Source organism: Colletotrichum higginsianum, chromosome 3 (assembly GCF_001672515.1).
Source record: "Colletotrichum higginsianum IMI 349063 chromosome 3, whole genome shotgun sequence".
Classification (NCBI taxonomy): domain Eukaryota; kingdom Fungi; phylum Ascomycota; class Sordariomycetes; order Glomerellales; family Glomerellaceae; genus Colletotrichum; species Colletotrichum higginsianum.
Window position 1 is genome coordinate 130,079 of NC_030956.1, and position 20,127 is coordinate 150,205.

Genomic DNA, 20,127 nt, shown 5'->3' on the forward strand with positions numbered 1-20,127 from the left:
GACGCCAAAAGCTCGCTCCTTCGACGGTCCCCAGCTGCTGATGTTCCGTCACCATAAATCACGACACAACCCTCACAGCACTGCCGACCTCGCCCTTCTCGACGCCCTCGACCCTCGGCCCGACCTTTCTCCAGATCTCCTCGGCGACCTCCTCGACGCTCGCGCCCGCGTCGACGACGACCAAATCCTCCTCCTCCTGCCGGAACTCGCGGTCGACGCGCCCCTCGTCGCCCAGCCCGCCGTCCGGACCGACGCGGCCCAGGCTCAGGCCCCAGAACAGCTCGCGCACGCGGCGCTGGAACTCGGCCTTTTCGTACACCTCGCCGCCCCAGCCGCCGCGCTCGCGGGCGACGGCCTCCTCGAGGTCGAGGAAGAGCACGAGGTCGGGCCGCGGCAGGCCGAGCTCGGGCTGGCGCGCCCAGTGCAGGGTCAGGCGCGGGTTCTGCTTGGCCGCCGAGTAGACGATGCCCGAGTGGTAGTACCTGTCGCAGATGACCGTCGTGCCGGAGGCGAGTAGAGCTTGGATGTTTTTGCTGGCAGGGCCGTCAGTGTGGTGAGACAGAAAAGAGAAGACTATAGGGAGTGAGGGGTTGGACTTACACTGCTTCCCATCTGTTGGCGCTGAAGAGCAGGTGGATGACGTGGTCTTCCATCTCGACCGAGCTCTTGAGGTAGGCGTCAATCATTTGGCCAATGGGCGTTGTTCTGTCTGCGAAGAATCCGTCAGTGGGGACGAAACGATGTCGGAATGTTTCCGAAACACGGCTATGGAGGAAGAGTTCATGAAACCTCTCTTCCCATTAAAAACGTCGAGAAGCCGGTCATGAGAGACAGCATCACACACTCACCCGGAAAGCGCATGACCTTGACCTTCTTCCCCAGCTCGACGAACCGCTGCTCGAGCAACTTCACCTGCGTCGTCTTGCCGCTCCGGTCTAGACCTTCGAGTACGACGAAGGCGCCGCGGATGACGCCGGCGGGCGGCGTGGCGACGGGGGGCTGGTCCTCCCCGGCCGGTCCGCTGCCGGCGGCGGCCGAAGTCGCTATGGCGGCCGTAGCCAGGTCGTTGATCGATGCCATTGGGCCGGAACAGAAGAATTGATGACTGGTGAACGAACAGAAGTGTTCGGTTCTATGACCTACCCGGCGAATTGACGTGTTGGGAGTGCGATATTGACGGCCGGGCGATGTGCACCTGTCCCTGTAGTCAAAAAGTGGTTCGGCTCTGGAAGAGTGCACCGAGTGAGTACCTAGGTAGTCAAGGTCGGTCAGTCCAGTGGATGTGATCCCCAGCGGACCGTGTGGGGCACCCGGGACGCCATCCTCGGGCGGGCGGCGGTCACGTGGGAGTGACGGTGATGGCTTCCATCGCCAGCAAGGGCATGTTTTGACCATCCATGTCATTGGCAGCAGATGGACCTAGAAAGGGTAGAAGTAGACCGCAACTGCCTAAGTGCCTTGCTTCGCTCACTTTGAAATCCAGTCCTCACTGCAGACCGCTCTCCATTTGGATCAGACCAGCTAGTGCCGGTGCCTGGTGCACGGCTCACGGCGGAAACAAGCAGAATGTTCAAGTCGGTAGATCAAGACACCGACAGCAAACTCTATTGATGAGGATATCAATGATTGAACCAGCGAAAACAGCAACAGCAATACTCCGACACCAGGTTTGTACAAAATCAATACCCATATCCATTGCTCCTACAGGGTAAGTGTCCGTCCCCCAGGGGTTCCCGTCGCTTCGTCCTTGCCCTTCCATCCAAGAAAAAAATTCGACCAAGTTCCAACGCCACATGAATCATGAACCCGCCCCGTAATTAAAAGATGGTCAATGTTTGGAAGCCGAAGAAGCAAAATTCAAGCCAAGAGGGCCAATCGAGACAAACCAAAAATCCGAATCATGAGCACTCGGCAACAGCAGGTTCGCTTTCGTCTTTGGCGCTTCCACTTTCCCACAGCTCAAAGCTTTCGCCTGTGCCTTCTATGGGCTCCAACAGCGCCGCCTTGGCTGCTGATTCGGCCGATTTGCCCATGAGCTCGTCGACGACATCCTTCTCCTCCAGTGGCACCGCGAGGGTGTCTGCCTTGGGCCCCGGAACGACGTCATCTGCTGGTCCAGGCAACGCGACCTGGGGGTCCAGTGTCTCCTGCTCCTCGTCTTCGTCGGCGGGGATAATGATGACCGACGATTCGTCGCAGCCAAAGGCATAGAACTCACTGGCGTCCATCTCGCCCAGTGCTATCCTCTCCTTCTCAAAGACCATGTCGTCTTCGTCGGTCCGACGAGCGGAGCGACGGGCCGACGTCTGGCTCACGTCATCGGCAGGTGGCACGTTCTCCTTGTCGCGGCCTTCTGCTCGGTCCCTACTGGCCTTGCGCTCACTCTCCTCGTCAGAGCTGATGTCGAGGACGCAAGTGCCGTGCTGGAGCATGTTGGTCATTTCCTGCTCGGGCGTGTCCTCGTGGATATCAAAAAACCACGACGCCTTCAGGTCAGGCTCCAGCAGATCCCTGGCAGCGCTCCGGGAGGACGGGGCAACAGACGAACGGGCGGCATAGCTCGGGATGGTGCCCTTGAGGGCAGCATCGAGACTGAACGGGGCGGATGCGGAGGAAGAGGATGACGACAGGCTGAACAAAGGTGGGTCAACACGGGTGTAGGGGCCGGCGGTTCGACGACGGTTCGAGAGGATGCCGGAGCGCTTGCCACGGGTGGGCGAACGACCAGCGGGGGCCGAGAGCGGGGATGACTTGGCGATAGCCGTGTTGATCTTGGCGGCGGGCGACTTGGGCTGGAGCAGATTGCGATGGCGAGACAGAGGAGGCAGAGGCGGGCGAGCGTACGATGACGAGGCAGGGCTTTCGGCGAGGGGTGCAGCCCTGGTCAAAACGAAGGAGGAGGGTTTAAGAGTGTCCTTGGAGGGATAGAAGCTGTCGGAGCCCTTGGATCGCTTGGAAGAGACGCTGGGGTCGACATTTTCAAAGTCGTCTGCGTCTACAATGTCTGAAGCTTTGCGCTTGCCACCCGAAGCAGGCGAAACAGCTATTGTCCACGTCAGCATTGGATTCCAGTAGTATTCACGGGCGGGATTTCGAGCAGGTAGTGCTTAGGCTGGGGGGTTTGGGGCGCATTGGATTGGCATGACGGTGAATCTCGCCGAGTGGGCCGCATGCAGCAGCAGCAGCAGCAGCGGCAACAACAATAACAACACACACTGGCGGCTGTCCGGCAGGAGATGCAGTGAAAAATGAGGGCAGAAGGAATGGGCATGTTTGGTCGCGGGCTTGATCAAACATACCATTCTGTCTGTTCTTGATGCTCGTCAGGTTCTGCAGTCTCGCACCGTCGAGAGGCGCGAATGGTTGCCGTGAAATGGTGGCCATGGTGTGTGGATCGTTGGGGTTGTGCGCGCGAGGGCGAGCGACGAACCGAAAGGACGCGGGTGCTGGGTGTGGATTTGGCGCGGTGCGATGCGTCGTTTCCTAGTCGCCGTTGTCGTCGTTGTCGTTGTCGTCGGAAATAGGTGCGGCCAGGCAGAGAGGATTTAGAGTTAGGGGACCAATTCACAACGGTCCAGACTCCTCTTTGATCGACGGTTGACTCGATTCGTGGAGAATGGGGACGTCGGGAGACGGGAATCGACGCTGTTGCAGCGAGAGAGAGCGTTGGGTTGGCAGGCCCCAGCGAAAGCAAGTCGGTTCCAGACAGACAGACTCAGAGGTGTTGTGGGAGAGTAGAGAACGTGTTCTTGGTTTGCTTGTTTGTTTGTTTGTTGTTGTTCTCGTCCACGCAGAGGAATCGAGTGGAGTTGGGTTGGCTGCAAGAGGAAGAGAATGACAGAAACCAGGTCGGGAGAGAGCTTGCGTGGGGTGGTGGTGGTGTGGTTGTGGGAAGGGAGGGATGGGGGGGATAGAGGAAGAAAAGAGGGCGGAAGAGGTGAATGAGAGATGGTAGGGAGCAGGGATCGACGACACCAAGATGTGATCGACTGCTGCTGGCGGCGGCGGTAGGCAGACAGAGACAGAGCGCGCGAGGGAGGGAGAGAGGGCGCGCGTGCGCACGGAGCCGGGAGGGCGGGGATTGGGATTGGGATTGGGAGGGAACGAGACGGGACGAGATGGCGTGTAAGGTCGGGTCGTTTCTAGGCGGCCAGTGGTGTTGAATGGCGGTCTCGGACTGGGTTGGTCCTGTATCTGTCGTGGTGTGCGTCTCTTGTCGCGGGCGGTGTTGGTCGTTTGTTTGATGCGAGAGGCCTTGTAGCCAAGATGGGTACGAACTAGAGGCACTCACTGCTAGATTCACCGGACAAGGTCGTGCGCGGTGGTATTGTATCCAAGGATGACTGGGATGGATATATTGAGTACGATTGCAGACAAGGATGGTACAGAGTACGGACAGTAACTAAACGCCTTGCCTTGTCAGCGGGAGGAGGGGAGATACACCGTACGAACGCGATGGGAATGATGCGACGGGAGAGGGATAGGTAGGGCAAGGGAGGACGGTGTCCCGGTCCCTTTTGCTTCGAAGGACGGCCAGACGCGGAACACACACGCAAACACGGTGCGGTCTGGGTGGAAACCTGGAAATGGCGAGAGACTATGGAGACGCACCACGAACAGACGTGTCTGGCAGGGGGGAGGGACTAGGGACAGAACCAGAGCCAGGGCCAGGGACAGGGCCAGGGACAGGGACAAGGCCAAAGGGAGGGGGGATTGGATGCCGGGCAAGGTATGGTATGGTATGGTATCCGTAAGGCAGGACGGGATGGCAGGGGGTGAGTTGAAATTGATCTGCGAGGCGTTGAACTCTGACGGTGTCTTTACACTCCGCCTTGAGCCTCTAGTCTACGATTAGGTAGTAGTCGCCTGGCTAGTTAAGGTACCTGAGTGAAATGGAGATAGGTATGAAGAGAGTCGCGTAGACGTGCAGGAAGATAATACGTCGCTTCGAGTCAAATCGAGTGGAAGGGAGCGGCACGCTCAGACCTCGGACGGGGAAGTGACGGTTATCCACGCACAAGATCGAGACGGGTGCCAAATTGGGGAACAGCGGCCAGACACATACGGATAGTCGAGTCGAGAGTGAACGAGATGGGCCAATGCAGGCAGGAGAGGAGAGACACACTCAGCTGCAGCTTTCCATCTTCTCATCAGCCTTTCCCTTCCGTCACTGTTCCTTCCCTACCTTACCTATTCCAAGTTTCAACGGCACAGACACAAACGACAAGAGCAACCGGGAAAAGCGGGGACGGTGGGAGACCGACTTTCATGCGACGGGCTGCCTGGCGCATCTGATTCGCCGTCGCGAAGTTGGTGCTACTGCAACTTCCTTCCTTTTGCCGCGCCGCTCCACCAATGAGACGCGTCTTCGATAAGCGGGTCATCTTGGGTGTCTTGTCCAATAGATTACAAACAAGTCACGTCGTGATCACCGTTTCGGGCAAGCGAGAAGATGCCCGCGTCTCCCAATCGAAATCGAAGCGCGAAATCAATTAAAAGAGAACGAGAGAGACATGCGAATCTGTCCATCGTTCGTCCTCCCACCCCCGTTGATTAAAGTGATTAGAGCCCCTCCCCGCACCCGTCGGCACCGCGAATGGGCTCTTGCGACGCGAAATGACACCTGCCCAGTGCTCGCCCACCGTAATCCTATGATTCCCATCTCACCTATTCATGCAATAACATCCCAGAGATACTGGAGGATCTAGAGTCTAGAGAACCTCCGTACCTCGAGCCAGTCCACCCTCGGATCGACCGGTCTTGGACGCGTTCCCCTCATTCCAATGGTTTTGCGTTGGTCGCCCATCCAGACTCCCGCCGGCGCCCATTAGCCGCCCTCACTCAGACACCTGCGGCCTATTCCAATGCAGGGGGGGGCAAGCTATCCTATCCTGCGAATGCTCGTTTTGGAGGTACATGGTACCCTTCGTACCCCTCTATTGGTACTCAGCTCCTACTTACCTGCCTTTCAGCTTCTGGAAGCTCTCGGGGTTTGCAGAAGAGAAGTGACCTCATGGCACTTGGCTCGTCTTACAACCCTCGCCGACGCCCTGCCATCTCCGCCTCCGTCTCAGTCACTAGACAGCTGCCCGCGATCCCGCGAGAACGGCACGCCAGGTCGCCCATCGCGGCCGGCCAACATCACGCCTGGCCGGGACGCCCTTGGCCTGTCTGGGTCTCCCATCTTGCGGGCCTCCACCTTGTCTGGCCTTCTGGCCGTACGGTCTGTCGGCCCATCAATGCGCCTCAACTCTCTTCATGTTGACAGCCCTCATTGGTCCTGGATCGTCGACGTGACGCCAGCCTTCACTTCAGCTGCCCTTCTATCCGTCCAGCCTGTTGGTCGCGACCGGGCCACGGCTACTCCTGTGGCGCCATAATTCGCTGGTCCGGCTGTCTCTATCCTGTCGATGGCCGTTTATCGAGACCTTCGCCGCCACCAGACGGTGGTGAATTGCATGACGGTGAAGCACCAAGACCCCCGGCACCACGTCAACTCTGCTGAGCGGCCGCCGTTGGGGTGTTACAAGGCAAACTCGTCTTGTCGTCATTGCATCATCGCCCATTCCTTTAGCCTGTTGTCATGTTTCCAGCCAACTCTCCCACATGGGGCGAGGCATCCATCAACGCCATCTTGGGCAGATACTCGAGACAACAACATGGCGTGATCCTCCGTGCTGCAACAGCTCTGTCGCAGACTGCATTACTTTTCATCAAGTAATGTAGGCGGCTATGTCCTCGCTAATCTCCTCCGTGCATGCACGAAACGGTGATATGCTGAGTGTGCCACGTCGTCAACCCTAACTCAAATTTGCCAGCCCCTTCTCTGTAAACTGCAGCTATTCCAGGCAGCCCATTGAGCGCTCCGGATTGCAGTATCATGTCTGTTCGTACGTCCAGTACAAGGTTCTGGATGCTCGCTGGCCCAGGCGCAGCACCTGAAGGCGTTCGCCCTCGATGCGAAGAGGAGGTTGGTTTATGCGTCGCCACCGCCTATTCGTCATGGCTTTCTTTCTGAGCGTCTCTCGCGATGTGTTTTGACTGCTGCAGTTCGACGTCCCATCTGCAAGGCGAGGTAGACAGACGGCCCACCAAAAGCAACTTGAGGTCTTGACTCTCGCATGCCGCGTCTCAAAGATGGCGCAGTTGTGGTCCGTGGATGTACACGAGACTTCTCAGACACCCGTCGAGACCTTCCATTGTTCTTTTACTCTGGGCCTGTTGCAGATCATCCGGATCAGTGAACGCAGGTTGGCTTTCGCAATGTCTCGTCTCCCATGGTATGCGTTCATTAGCATATCATCCTGCGGCTAAACAAGACTCGTGGGACGGACACTAAGAGAATCTCTCAGCTAGGAACCTGTCACATAGCCCTAAACTAGTTCGAAAGCAGGCACTTCCACCGCTAGAGGAAGTGCGGTGGTTGGTATCGAGTTAGTGGTTCACACAAACCCAACAATAACCGCTGCTTTTCTTTCATTGTTTCTTTTGTCTTTCTCTCTGACATCGTACATCGTCTGTGCTACCTGCCGGTGTCGTGCCTCCCGCCGAACAGGCCCCGGTCGTGTAGACAATGGAAAGACGGTGAGTGGGGCACTTTGCTTCCGATCGACTAGCGGCCAGCGTGCAGGGACGTCGGCGTTTCAGACGGTCATCTCGGCCGAGATAGATCAATCACTACTCCAGAAAGAAGGAAAGAGAAAAAGGAGGAGGCTGGGGAGAACTTGCAGATCAGGGAGGCCAGGGGCCCCTTTCCCAGCCTCTTCATTTTCTCAAACATTTGGGGCCACGCTTTACATTCCCGTATTACCCCTCTCGAGGAACCGGACAGCTGATTTTTCGTTCCTTTCCATCGCGCGGGACGCTACATGCGCGTTCTGTCGCGCCTCCCCTTGCATGGCAAGGCACGACGGGACCTACAGGCGGTGGCAAGCCGGTTTCTTTAAGTCGCCGGCTCTTTGCCCATTTGGCAGCATAAAGGCATTGTCTGGGGCTTTTGCGGAGTTGCTGCGTCCGTTCCCCTCGAGGGAGGTTGGTTTGTCTGCCTGTTTGCTGGATGCTGGATGCTTGACACGTGGCTAGCTCGTGGCAAGACTCGGCCTCGAAGTCCGGGTTACTGCATCTACGCATTGTTGAGACCATCAGTGCGTTCATGTTTGAACCTGGAGCGAATGCTTTTTCCCGGGCTTGTTTGTCGCGGATTCCTGGTTTCTCGACCCCGTAACAGGGGCAAACTGAGAAACTGGAACACTTGAAGCCATCTACTAGGCCGGCAATGCCAAACCCACCAACTAGACGCCCAAAGACTCTATCTATCTCATTTCAACGATATATTCCCACGTTGAAAAGCATGTCAACAAGCCCAGGCTTGTTATATCGGCTGGCGGACTGCATGAAATAAGTGTTATGCACATAGAGATTCAATGATGCAGTTGTAGCATTCAGCCGAAGGGGTATCTAACTGGTGCTTCCTAATACATCTTCCGTCGTAAGAGTCTTCAATGAAAAATGCTCACAACCTTTTCTTCTTTTTGGATTGCACCAGATCTCTGTAGCATTTCTCTCTTGAAATAATAGCATTTTCTTTGTCCAGCTAGGAGACGTTGGGAAGCGCATAGAGGAATGTCTCTGCAACTGTTCCAGAGTCACATTTAATAGTGTGAAACCATCCTTACATCTCTCAAGGTTTTAATTTGTGATTCACTTGTTCAAATGAAACGCAGTCTCTCTTATACCGTAGACTAGACTGTGGTCTTTTCAAACGGAAGTGAACTTTCAAGTCTTAGGGCTCAGTAGTATAGGGCCCCTTTTCTTGTGAGAGGGTTTTACAGGGCTATGGATCTTAGCTGGCAATTTTATCAGCTGCCTTAACAAGTGCCTCTGGTGTAGTTGTCGCCATTTCAAGTTACGGGGCAGCAGGCCAACCTGACCAGTCACATCAGTCAAGCGTAGCTCCACACGGTGACTGCTGCTGTAGCATAGACATCATTGATCTATATACAGACACACCACATATCTACATTTGGGTTTGGTTGTGAAAAGAACTCAGACAAGTATAAGTTTATGCCCAGCTCTCACGAACGGTATCCCCGGTCGACGCCAGCACTCCATTGTCTACTACCGCAGCTTGTACCCGCCCGAGCAGAGCCTCTGGAAGGTCTGGTTCCCGTCGTACTTGCGCGAAACCTGCCTGAGCTTTTCGAAATTAGCGTCTCCGTAGCTCCTCATCACGTCCACATGATCCGCCGCATTGTTCGCCCACTGGTTCGGCAACAGGGCATCCCATTTACGTGCCGCCTCGGTGAGCTTCTCCATGAAGGCGTCGTCCATCTGGATGGCTGCAGCATCGTCCGCGGCGTTGTCCCAGTTCACCCTCAGATTGACGGCTGCTTCATGGTTAGCAGGCGTTGCAACGCTTAGCCGAGTTGCTGCGTGCGTGTACGATGAGCGTGGACTCACAGTTTTGGTTGACTTCTTGCCATCCGCCGGCGACGCCTCCCTTCCTGTTGGTTTCGCGCACGACATGCGGCGTTATCGGGTTCCATGACACACCGATGGTGTGTCCCGCGATGGTGCTGGAGTTGTAGTGTTCGAAGAGCATGCCGGCCATCTCGCGGTACAACTCCCTGCTAGCCTTCACGTTGAGGTTCGCCCGGTTAAGGCTGGGGGGCGAGCGTTAAAAACATACCACGCGAGCATCCGTGACTTTCCACTCACCGTTTATCATAGAGCTCCATGACAGGAGTCACATCCTGGGCTGTGTTTTGTGTGAGAGTCTTCCGCGAAGCCGTCACCGACTGTGGCCCAATATTGTACAGGGGCTTTATGGCACTGGGATAGCATCCAGTAAAATTGACAATGTCGGTAAACGGCGTGGCATCGACGGTGGCGAGGCCGATACCTGGAATGATCATCTCCATGTATGGAACATCAAGGTGAGGTTCCTCAAGGAGCGGGCCGGTCTGAAGCTCGTAGAGGGCTTCGGCAACGGCCTTAGCCTGACTCCTGTCGTAAGACAGCGTACCAGACCATACACCATTCGGGAGAGGAAACGTCGCCATATCGAAGCGTGTGACAATACCAAAGTTGTTAATGCCGCCCTTGAGAGCCCACCATAGATCAGCGTTCGACGTCGCGTTGGCATCGACAATGTTGCCGCCAGCGAGCACGACCTGGAAGTTGACGACGTCGGCGCTGGAGAATCCGCGACTGCTGATGAAGTGGGAGAGGCCATCTGCAGAATGTCAATACATGCAATGAACCATGCATCCGTCGGACCATGATGTGTGTGAGTGGCTCATCGGGAATACGTACTGCCAGTGAGCAGGCCCGGTACGCCAACGACCCCAAGCTGACCTCCAGTCACAGCAATACCTTCGTTCTCCATGGCTTTAAAGACTCTTCCCCAGTCGTTTCCAGGCCCGAGGCTCGCAACTTGCTTGGAAGCGGCAAGGGTGATCTTGTCCATCCTCTCCATGGAAAAGAGGATGCCATTCTCGATCCCGGACATTCCCGGGTGCAAAGTGTGCCCTCGACCACGGACGGCGAAGGGTCGGTCGAAAAACTCCATGACCTTGACTCCAGTAGCCACCTGGTCAGGGAATTCCGGGACAAAGATGAGGGATGCATGGAGACGGGCTCGAGAACCACTGCATGAAGGATTAGCGCTGGCGAGTGAAGTAGCAGTAGTAGTATGGATTCGGCCGGAACCCACAAACTGATGTTGAGCGATGTTAAATAGGCCGACGTTTCCGGCAGCAGAACGTTGGCTGGGTACAGGGTATTGAGTAGTTCTTCCGTGTAGTTGAGACTCCCTTGGGCACGTTGGTGGATTTGGCTGCAACAAGCCCAAGGTGAGCATAAAGCTCGTTACCTGGTCTTTGCTAACTCTCATTGCGGGACGTTCGAGTAGTTTTCGTCTGCGGTAGCCACTTGCACGTCTGAGGAGATGGGAGAGGAAGGTAGAAAAGTTAAGATGAAGCCTGGCAAGACTCTCTGGTTTCTGGACACATGGCGCGACTTAACATTTTGAATCCACCCGACTCTCCTCTCCTGCGCCTTGAATAGCCTTGAAGCATGCCTCATTTTCGGGGCCAGGGTCATAGAACCCGAGGCCGGGCGATTTAATGACCACTGTCCAGGATGCGACCTCGGTCGAGCTGTCGAAAAAAAAGAAAAGACGGTGGTACTGGCCGGCTTCCCGAGTCGAGAGCCAGTGCAGATCGTCCCGTCGTAGTCCGCCAAGCCGACGAATAGTGGTTAAGCCGTTTGGTATGAACCTCTTCATTTGCCAACATGACCCTTTTTCCAACTTTAACGTGTCTCCTTTGGAGGAGCAGCTCACTTCTGGGTGGGGGATGATCTGAACCTTTCTTCTCTCATCGTCCAAGCGTCTTCGAGGTCGTCTGTTTAGTGCACGCCGGCCCGGGACAAGCGTGAACTATCTCGGCCTCCGGATTTCCGGACCCCGATACGGTACACTCATTGCTCGGTGTGACTCTTACATACTCCGCCGGGAGAATGAGGTAGGGGGGAGGGGGACGTTCTGGGGCTGATTTCATTTTCGGCACTCATCCTCCACCGTAACCCTTCCCCGTCGTCGGGCGCGGATTTCATCTTTTCCGAATTCGCTCGCCGCCCGCCGCTGGCATCATCACCAACTCGACGACGCTCTCCAGCCGCCACTTCCCGTGGCCGCCTATCCCATCATGAGTGCTGCTACAAGCTGCGATGACGGCCAGGAGGACTCAGCGCTAAGTCCAAACGTACAGCTCCGCGCCGCTGTCAGTATCTTCCGGACTCTGCGTGCTCGAAGCCAACTAACCGTCCATATGTGACAGTGTAACTGCCGCGTTCGCAAGGTAAGTGAGAGCAGATTCCTTTCTCCCCATCCATGGACCGAAAGAGTTTTTGGTCCTCCGCAATACTCACCGATGTTGTAGATCCGCTGTGATAGGCAACACCCTTGTTCCCACTGCGCCAGCGCCCAAATTGACTGTATACCTGTTGATAAGAAGCCCCGAGAGAAGCGCACCCGCATCCTTTTGTCTTCGGAATAGTACGTCCACTATCATACTTGGTTGGCGCTGCTTATTTGCCGGTCCCTCTTCTTCTTCCCCCCCATGGCCAGCTGCTTGACCCTGTTATATACAGCGAGAAAAAGATCGATCAGCTCGACCGTCGCATGGCAGAGGCTCTCAGTCTCATCCAGGGCCTGAAAAATGACCGACAACTCAGTGCATGCCCTCATGCATTCTTGAATCCTCCACCCGGGGCCGTTATGCCGGTAATGTCCTCATCCAAGTCGAGCCCGTCCAGCCATACCATCCAGCCTGGGTCAGATGCCGGGTCTTCCGTGCTACTGGGTGCGGGAGAGTCCTCGTTAGCCGCCCACTCGACGTTTGCCAGCGACTTTATGCAACACGTTGCAAGCGCCAGTCCCCTCCAATGCTCCGGGCCAGAGATGAGGGACACCCTCGATGCGCTCTCTAGCGTTGTAGCCACCCTGAGAGAGCAGACGGTTGCAAATGAGATGGCATACCCTCACGCTCGGCCGATCCAACGCCCCGGCCCGTCAGGGTACGGGCTGCCCCCCATGCAAAAAGCCGTCGAGATGATTCGCATCGCAAAAAGTGAGCTCTTTGATCCTCATGCTTCCTGAACTTCCTGCAATCTAACATGTGTGTGTGCGTGTGTGAAGACCAGCGCTTGGCTGGATCAGGTTTCATCTACGAGTTCATCCTGACGCGCAACTTCTCGGACATCTGCCTCCAGGTTTACTTCTCCGATAGCTTTTCCGAGATGGAATTCATCATCGTCAACGCGGGCCTCCATTCTCTCTTTGGAGACTATAGCCGTCGCGTGCCCGTCGAAGAAAGAACAGTGTATCGAGACCATGCCGGCATGTGTCGTGCGAATCTTGAGACTGCACTTTCCAGTTTACCTATGCATCTTCCAATAACGACAGAAACCGTCACAGCCCTGATATTTGGTGTATGTTGACGCGCACCTACCGCCCCAACTGACGTTGACAAGTTCGCAGGCTTGGCATGCGATTGAGCTGTCGAAACCCTACCTCGCCTGGGCATTATCAGCCAAGGCATCAGAGCTCTGCCAGACGCTAAGCTATCACCGAATACCCGATGCAGACAACAGTGACGACGCCAAATACAGAAAGTTTTTGTTCTGGACGAACTACTTTCTTGACAAATGCCTGTCTCTTCGCCTCGGCCGAGCTTCCACTATCCCAGACTGGGACATCACGACACACCGGCCCTCCACCACCGACACTCATAAGGAGGCGGTTATGGCCTACTTTGTACTCTGGGTCGAGTCTGCACGTTGCCAAGGGAACATATACGAGTTGCTCTACAGCCCGGAGGCTATCTCTCAGCCCAACCACGTCCGGCAATCTCGGGCTCAGCTCCTCGTGAACGACATACGAATGCTGGACCAGGCCATGCAAGAGACTAATGTAGGTCAAAACTGGGTTCCGACCTCTGGCAGGCTTGACTCGTCTAACTTCAACGTCAGAAAAGATGGATCAAGGTCGCCAAAGACAATGCCGGCACGGACGTCATGGACTTCTTCGCCACCTCAGACGATACCCTCCGACTCTCACTCCTCACTCTAGTCTATCGTGCGGCTCCGCAGACAGCTGGTGCTCCCACAACTTTCAGCCACAGCTGCGCTGAAGCCGCAAGGGCCGCTTTACAAAGGCACCAGGACTGTCTGGCGATCATAGACAGGAGCAATGAGGATTTCCTCCCATGCTATGTCCATTGGTACGTGACCCGTGTTGATTGTTTCTTGGACCTGCTGTATATTGACCCGATAGGACCCTCCTCTTCACCCCGTTCATCCCATTCATTGTAATATTCTGCCAAGTGATACAGACTCAAGACAAGACGGACCTAGACCGTCTGGGCGCCTTTGTGGCCTCTATTCAACCAGCTGCCACCGTTTCAGATGCTGCAGGCAAGCTGTGTCGTCTGTTTCAAGTCCTCCACAACGTCGCTGCGCGTTATGTCGATCGATCCGGGCCATATGATGACCAAACGCAGGCCACTGAAGAGATGGACATGTATCTCAGACTGTTGGGAGTGCACCATGGAGAGGAGGGCAACATCAGCGAGCATCAGAGGCAGGGATTCGCCCACGACCTCGATGGGAATGTCGCGCAAGCCGCGTGCGGTGACGGAACGAGCACTGGCGAGGTACAGACCGGGCCGATGGTTATGAACCCCATGATGCGCATGGGGAGCGGCGCGCAGTTGGAGGAATGGTTTTACAGAAATCAGGCTCTGATGCAGTCGTTCCAGACGTCCCCTCATCCTTTTCCCAACGAAGACTAGCATGGAGAGCATTGTCGTGGGGTTATGATCTTATGAGCGTCCTTGGCCCTATGTTGCTTTCTGGAGTGAGTGGGAGGGCGTGTACATTAAGTCAGACTACCCACTTTTCGGCACCCCCCCCATTTCGGCACCCCAAAAATGCCTCAAATGCCTCATCACCAGAACATACCCCTCAACTTTCAACATCAACAACATTTTCTATACTTATGCGAATAACCTCATTTTTTCCTCAGAGCTTCTTTTCGACCTTATGGGCCAGTATACCGAAGATGAAGTCAATCAGGCCCTTGACGCAATAACCAACGGCATGCCCATTAAGAGGGCTGGTCAGGTGTATGGCATCCCAAGATCAACACTTCAGTATCGGATTAAGGGCACTCAACCAAGGTCAATTGCCTTTTCTGACCTGCAGAGACTTTCTGTTAGTCAGGAGGCTAAACTGGCTGAATGGGTTCGCATTCAGCATGCCCTTGGTGTTGCCCCAACCCATCTGCAAGTGAGGCTATTCGCAGAAAGGATCCTCCATGCCATGGGGGATACAGAGCCTATAGGAAAAGGCTGGATCCAAGCCTTCTTGAAGAGGAATCCATCAGTCAAGGTCCAGAGAAGTCGCCCTATCGATTCTAGGCGTGTTAATGGGGCATCTACTGAGGTCATCAGGGACTGGTTCAAACTACTCGCCATACCAGAGATCACCAGCATCAAACCAGCTAATAGATACAACATGGATGAGACTGGTATCCTTGAGGGCCAGGGATCTAATGGGCTGGTGCTGGGCATGTCTGAGACGAAGTCTGTACGTAAGAAACAGCCTGGATCAAGGGCATGGGTATCCATCATCGAATGCATCTCTGCCCTGGGCCATGTTCTGAATCCCCTCGTTATCTATAAGGGCAAGGCAGTCCAGCAGCAGTGGTTTCCTCTAGACCTTGGCCCTTATGAAGGATGGCAATTCACTGCAACGGAGAATGGATGGACTTCAGATGCCACTGCAGTTGAATGGCTGCAGAAGGTCTTCATCCCTCAGACTCTTCCTCAGGGCAAGGAGGTCAGGCTGCTGATCATGGATGGACATGGGAGTCATACAACGACTGACTTTATGTGGTTATGCTATATAAACAACATCCATCTATTGTTCTTACCGCCACATACCTCCCATGTCCTCCAGCCACTTGATCAGTCAGTCTTCAGCCCTGTCAAGGCAGCCTATAGGAAGGAGCTTGGATACCTTGGTCAGTGGAATGATTCAACTGTTGTAGGCAAGAGGAACTTTATAGGCTGTTATCAGAAGGCTCGTACTGCAGGTATGACGATGCAGAACATTAGAAGTGGTTGGAAATGGACAGGGTTGTGGCCTGTCTCTATGGCGAAGCCTCTGATGAGCTCCCTACTGCTCCCATCAACACCAGCAGCATCAGGATCATCTGATCAGGTCAGCAAAGGGCAGTCTGGAGGCAAGGAAGCTGAAGGATGGGTATCTGCGTCATCTGCAGTGGCATGGTCGACGCCAAGGAAGATGAAGGATCTAGCTGGGCAGTTGAAGCTATTCACAGAGCTGGAGAATGATGCCTTTACTCAACGCCTTCTATTCAGGAAGGTAAAAAAAGGCTTCAGCGAGCAGGCATATGAGCTGGCAAATACCCAGCAGAAACTGGAGCTTCTGCAGGCCCAAGTCACCAATACTGCAGTAAGGAAAAGAAGGGCAGTCCAGCTGGATCCTAACACTAAGTTCGCCAACATCAAAGACATCCAGCAGGCGCAACTTAAGGCTGGGGAAAAAGAGGATGATGCAGCCGAATCCAGCGACTCTGAATACCCTAGTGAAGCTGAAAGCTGTATTGTTGTTGCATCTAGAAGAAGTCAATGATTAATTGAAGTCGACGAGTATGATGGGAATAGCTTCATTTTTGGGGTGCCGAAATGGGGGGGGTGCCGAAAAGTGGGTAGTCTGACTTATCCAAAAGCATTTGCTGGAACTACTTCTGGGCGTAATCCATGACCTCGTCGACCCGTACAAAACGGTTGTACACTCTTGCTTTTCTGATCAAAGGTAGTTGACCGGGACCGGTAGGGGCATGTAACGACCGATAGAAGTATGGGCATGTTAGTCTACGCGGCAATTGTCTCAGTAATATATCAAAGTTCGGAGATGGTTTCTGACGATCTCGGGCAAGTGCCTCGCGTAGGACGTGTTCGATGCAGAACCTCTCTAGCATTTTGACCAGGGACATGTTCTACACGCTGCCTTCGACGATAAACTCTCTGAACTCTACGTCGGCTGTACTTCGTCTCATGAATAAGGGTGAACGCGGTAGAGTCTGGCTTGCTGGATTGTGCCGAAGGGAGCATGGTGGGTCGGCAACGACGTCTTGACTAGGGGTGTGACGAGGATCGTACAAAATCGATGCGGCGACGCCGGAACTCTGGGTTCACCCAGCTAGAGGTTACCATAGTGGAATGAAGTTCTCTTGCCGGAGGAGTCATCGGCGTGATCTTTTAAACCATGCTGGCAAGCCTTTGCACCAGCAAGCCCGGGGGCCGGAATTCCGGGGCCCGATGCCTCCACCACCGACGAAGTCTAGGCACGCCCGGTGTCTTGCTTGCGCCTCCCAAGTGTGCCTTTGGCCTGAGACCAATCTTGTGTTTCATCTTCGTGATTCTCGAAGAGTTGGCTCGTCCGCTCGGGGCCCTATCACGCCCGAAATGTGAGGGGCTTGTTGAAGCGGGCAGATAAGATCTCACAGTCTCCGCTGAGGCTTGACCAGCTCGCGTGAAGTCTTTCTCAAACATCAGAATAAGGGGCATCCTTACAAAAATCTGTTCAAGATGCCCGCCAAAACTGTTGCGACCTCAAAAGCGGCCTCGAAGGAGAGCGTGATAGAACTCTTGCCGGGCCAAAATGGTGTGATAAACCGAGAGCGTAACATTCAATGACCGCCTGTTTCGAGCTAACTGGATATTCCCCAGATCTAGTCTTTGGTGTCGCTCGCATCTTCGCCTCTTACAACGATACCTTCGTCCATATTACTGATCTCACGTTCGTCCCGTCTGTCCACAGATGCAGCATGACCAACGACTGGGTCACGCTGCGAGACTTTTAAAGGAACCAGATGAACTGACGTTATTTCATAGGGGCCGCGAGACCATTGCCCGAGTCACTGGAGGTATGAAGGTCAAGGCTGATCGGGACGAATCGTCTCCCTACGCTGCCATGCTGGCTGCCCAAGATGCCGCCGCCCGATGCAGAGAGCATGGCATTAACGCACTTCACATAAAGATACGCGGTACTGGTGGTGAGTTTTATGCGAACTTCCCCATCTGGGTTTTCTCTCTCTAGCCATCCAGTTGACAGTGTACGTGGTAGGCACTGGAAGCAAGTCGCCGGGCCCCGGCGGCCAGGCCGCCCTTCGTGCCCTGGCTCGCGCTGGCATCAAGATTGGACGCATAGAGGATGTGACGCCGATCCCATCTGACTCTACCCGCAGGAAGGGCGGTCGTCGGGGCCGCCGGCGCTAGGGGTGGTGAAAGATAAGGCCATCCAGCAGTAAACAGGCTCCGGGTGACTGGTTGAATCGCATGCCTTTCCCGTCGTGTATTCATAGTGGCAAAAGAAAAGATAGGAGACAAAGATGTGCCCCGCAAGAGGAAGACGCTGCAGAAAGTTCATGAGGATGCCCCTCCTCAAGTTCATCGGCTGTATCAATTAGCTCATTTGAGGCTTGTCATAAGGTTAAGTTTGCACCAACCCTACTACTGATGGATGTACAAGGTATAACTTCCTTTAATACAAATCATCGGCTTAAAGAAAAATTAAATTCTACGTCGACGGAAGTTGCGCCGAGTTTACCACATAGTTTCTAGTCAAGGTTCTTAGCCCACTTGTCTCCAGATCGCGGCTTCGTGCTACCTTTACCCACCAATTAGGTTGCGACTCCCCAAAAGTCATTTAGGGTGTAGATACTGACGCCTGGAAGCAGCTCAGATCAGCAAGTTAAGTACTCAAGTCCGCGTGTCAAGTACTTTACTCCCCAATGCGGACCTCAAATAGCCCTCGCAAGGTTCCAGGCTGGAATGCCAGCATGAGATTAGAACAAGGGCATAACGTCGGGCACCCACTTATAGGCACCCCCTACATTTAGGCACCCCAAAAATGCCTTAATACTATAACTAGCCTCCTTATTCCTCCTACCTCTAACTATTACAATAATTACAATACTTATCCAAATAACTTTATTTTTTAGGAATACCTTCTTCTATACCTTATAGTCCAATATACTAAAAATAAAGTCTAGTAGGTAATTAAAGCTATTAGTAATAGTATAACTATAAAGAGAGTAAGTATTATATATAGTATTCTAAAATTAACTCTTTAGTATTAACTTAATAGTAAGTAGACTAGAAAATATATATATTTTCTAACTTTTAGAGGCTTTCCTCTAATTAGGAGTATAAGCTAGCTAAATAAATTTATATTTAATATACTCTTAGTATTACTCTAATTTATCTGCAAGTAAAGCTATTTATAGAAAGAATCCTCTATACTATAAGAAATATAGAGCTTATAGGAAAGAGCTAAATTTCTACCTTTATAAGGAGAAATTCTTTAGTTAAAGTTTAGAGAAGTTACTCTATTAATTCTAAATGCATTAATAGAGTATTTACTAAAGTTATTAGGGACTAATTTAAACTCCTTACTATACTAGAGATTATTAGTATTAAACTAACTAATAAATATAATATAAATAAGACTAGTATTCTTAAGAATTAGGAATTTAATAAATTAGTACTAACGTACACGCATAGCGAGTCGGCCAACATAGCGAGCCGGCCACTCCTTATCGCTAGAAAAAGCCCCTTTTCTAACTATTTATTAAAAAGTAGATTCTTAACTAATAAAGACCTAGTTTTTAGTATTAGATAACGATAAGAGTTAGATTTTAAGAAATAATATTGTAGAAATTATTGTCTCTTCCTAACCCTAGGTTCTTAGTAATCCTCTTATCTAGAGGCCTAGATAAGAGGTAAGCTTAGTAATATAGGCTAGAAAGAGATAATAATTTTAATACTATTATTTCTTAAAATCTAACTCTTATCGTTATCTAATGCTAAAAACTAGGTCTTTATTAGTTAAGAATCTACTTTTTAATAAATAGTTAGAAAAGGGGCTTTTTCTAGCGATAAGGAGTGGCCGGCTCGCTATGTTGGCCGACTCGCTATGCGTGTACGTTAAGTATATTTAAAATAAAGTTTATTTATAAGAAATAGCTTAAATTAAGAGTATAAGTATTTATTATTAAATATATTTCTACTCTAAATTATACTCTTAATCCCCTTATTATATATAAGGGTAAAATAGTCTAGTAGTAGTAGTTTCCTCTAAATTTTAGCTCTTATAAAGAATAGTAATTTACTATAATAGAGAATAAATAGACTATAAATAATACTATAGTTAAATAGCTATAGAAAGTCTTCCTTTCTTAAATTATCCCTTAAACTACCTCTTAGAGTAAGGAGAGTAAGAATAAAATTAGACTATTAATTATTAATAACTATAAGAGTTATATAATAATAGAATTTATATAAATATATTATATTAATAATATTTACTTCTTATTCCTTCTATTATATACTTCTTATATTCTTTAGCTACTAGATTAATTAGTCTTTAGCTCTATAAAGGTAGTTTATAGAAAGGAGCTTAAATATCTTAATTACTAGAATAATTCTACTATTATAAGTAAGAGAAGCTTCCTTAAATATTATTAAAAGGCTT

At 52.4% G+C, this 20,127-nt stretch overlaps 6 protein-coding genes across 6 annotated transcripts; 3 read left to right on the top strand and 3 right to left on the bottom strand.

Annotated features, from left to right (window-relative positions):
• Positions 1-58: 58 nt before the first annotated feature.
• CH63R_03584 (Thymidylate kinase) lies at positions 59-1,404 on the bottom strand (the record flags this gene model as incomplete). Its single annotated transcript, XM_018298559.1, has 3 exons — positions 59-533; positions 601-709; positions 849-1,404. 3 exons carry the CDS (start codon positions 1,402-1,404, stop codon positions 59-61), a joined length of 1,140 nt encoding a protein of 379 aa, XP_018159805.1.
• Positions 1,405-1,898: 494 nt separating this feature from the next.
• Positions 1,899-3,384, bottom strand: CH63R_03585 (Thymidylate kinase; the record flags this gene model as incomplete). The annotated part of the gene is made up of 2 exons (XM_018298560.1): positions 1,899-3,043; positions 3,300-3,384. The coding sequence occupies 2 exons, from the start codon at positions 3,382-3,384 to the stop codon at positions 1,899-1,901; spliced, it is 1,230 nt and encodes a 409-aa protein (XP_018159806.1).
• A 2,480-nt stretch (positions 3,385-5,864) lies between these two features.
• CH63R_03586 (uncharacterized protein) lies at positions 5,865-6,380 on the top strand (the record flags this gene model as incomplete). The annotated part of the gene is made up of 2 exons (XM_018298561.1): positions 5,865-5,912; positions 5,973-6,380. The coding sequence occupies 2 exons, from the start codon at positions 5,865-5,867 to the stop codon at positions 6,378-6,380; spliced, it is 456 nt and encodes a 151-aa protein (XP_018159807.1).
• Positions 6,381-9,117: 2,737 nt separating this feature from the next.
• CH63R_03587 (Mitomycin radical oxidase) lies at positions 9,118-11,561 on the bottom strand (the record flags this gene model as incomplete). The annotated part of the gene is made up of 5 exons (XM_018298562.1): positions 9,118-9,386; positions 9,460-9,662; positions 9,718-10,234; positions 10,315-10,769; positions 11,509-11,561. 5 exons carry the CDS (start codon positions 11,559-11,561, stop codon positions 9,118-9,120), a joined length of 1,497 nt encoding a protein of 498 aa, XP_018159808.1.
• A 147-nt stretch (positions 11,562-11,708) lies between these two features.
• CH63R_03588 (Fungal specific transcription factor) lies at positions 11,709-14,354 on the top strand (the record flags this gene model as incomplete). Its single annotated transcript, XM_018298563.1, has 8 exons — positions 11,709-11,783; positions 11,841-11,861; positions 11,943-12,058; positions 12,154-12,632; positions 12,701-12,993; positions 13,043-13,474; positions 13,534-13,784; positions 13,838-14,354. 8 exons carry the CDS (start codon positions 11,709-11,711, stop codon positions 14,352-14,354), a joined length of 2,184 nt encoding a protein of 727 aa, XP_018159809.1.
• Positions 14,355-17,520: 3,166 nt separating this feature from the next.
• CH63R_03589 (Ribosomal protein S11) lies at positions 17,521-17,870 on the top strand (the record flags this gene model as incomplete). The annotated part of the gene is made up of 2 exons (XM_018298564.1): positions 17,521-17,647; positions 17,707-17,870. The coding sequence occupies 2 exons, from the start codon at positions 17,521-17,523 to the stop codon at positions 17,868-17,870; spliced, it is 291 nt and encodes a 96-aa protein (XP_018159810.1).
• Positions 17,871-20,127: the final 2,257 nt, after the last annotated feature.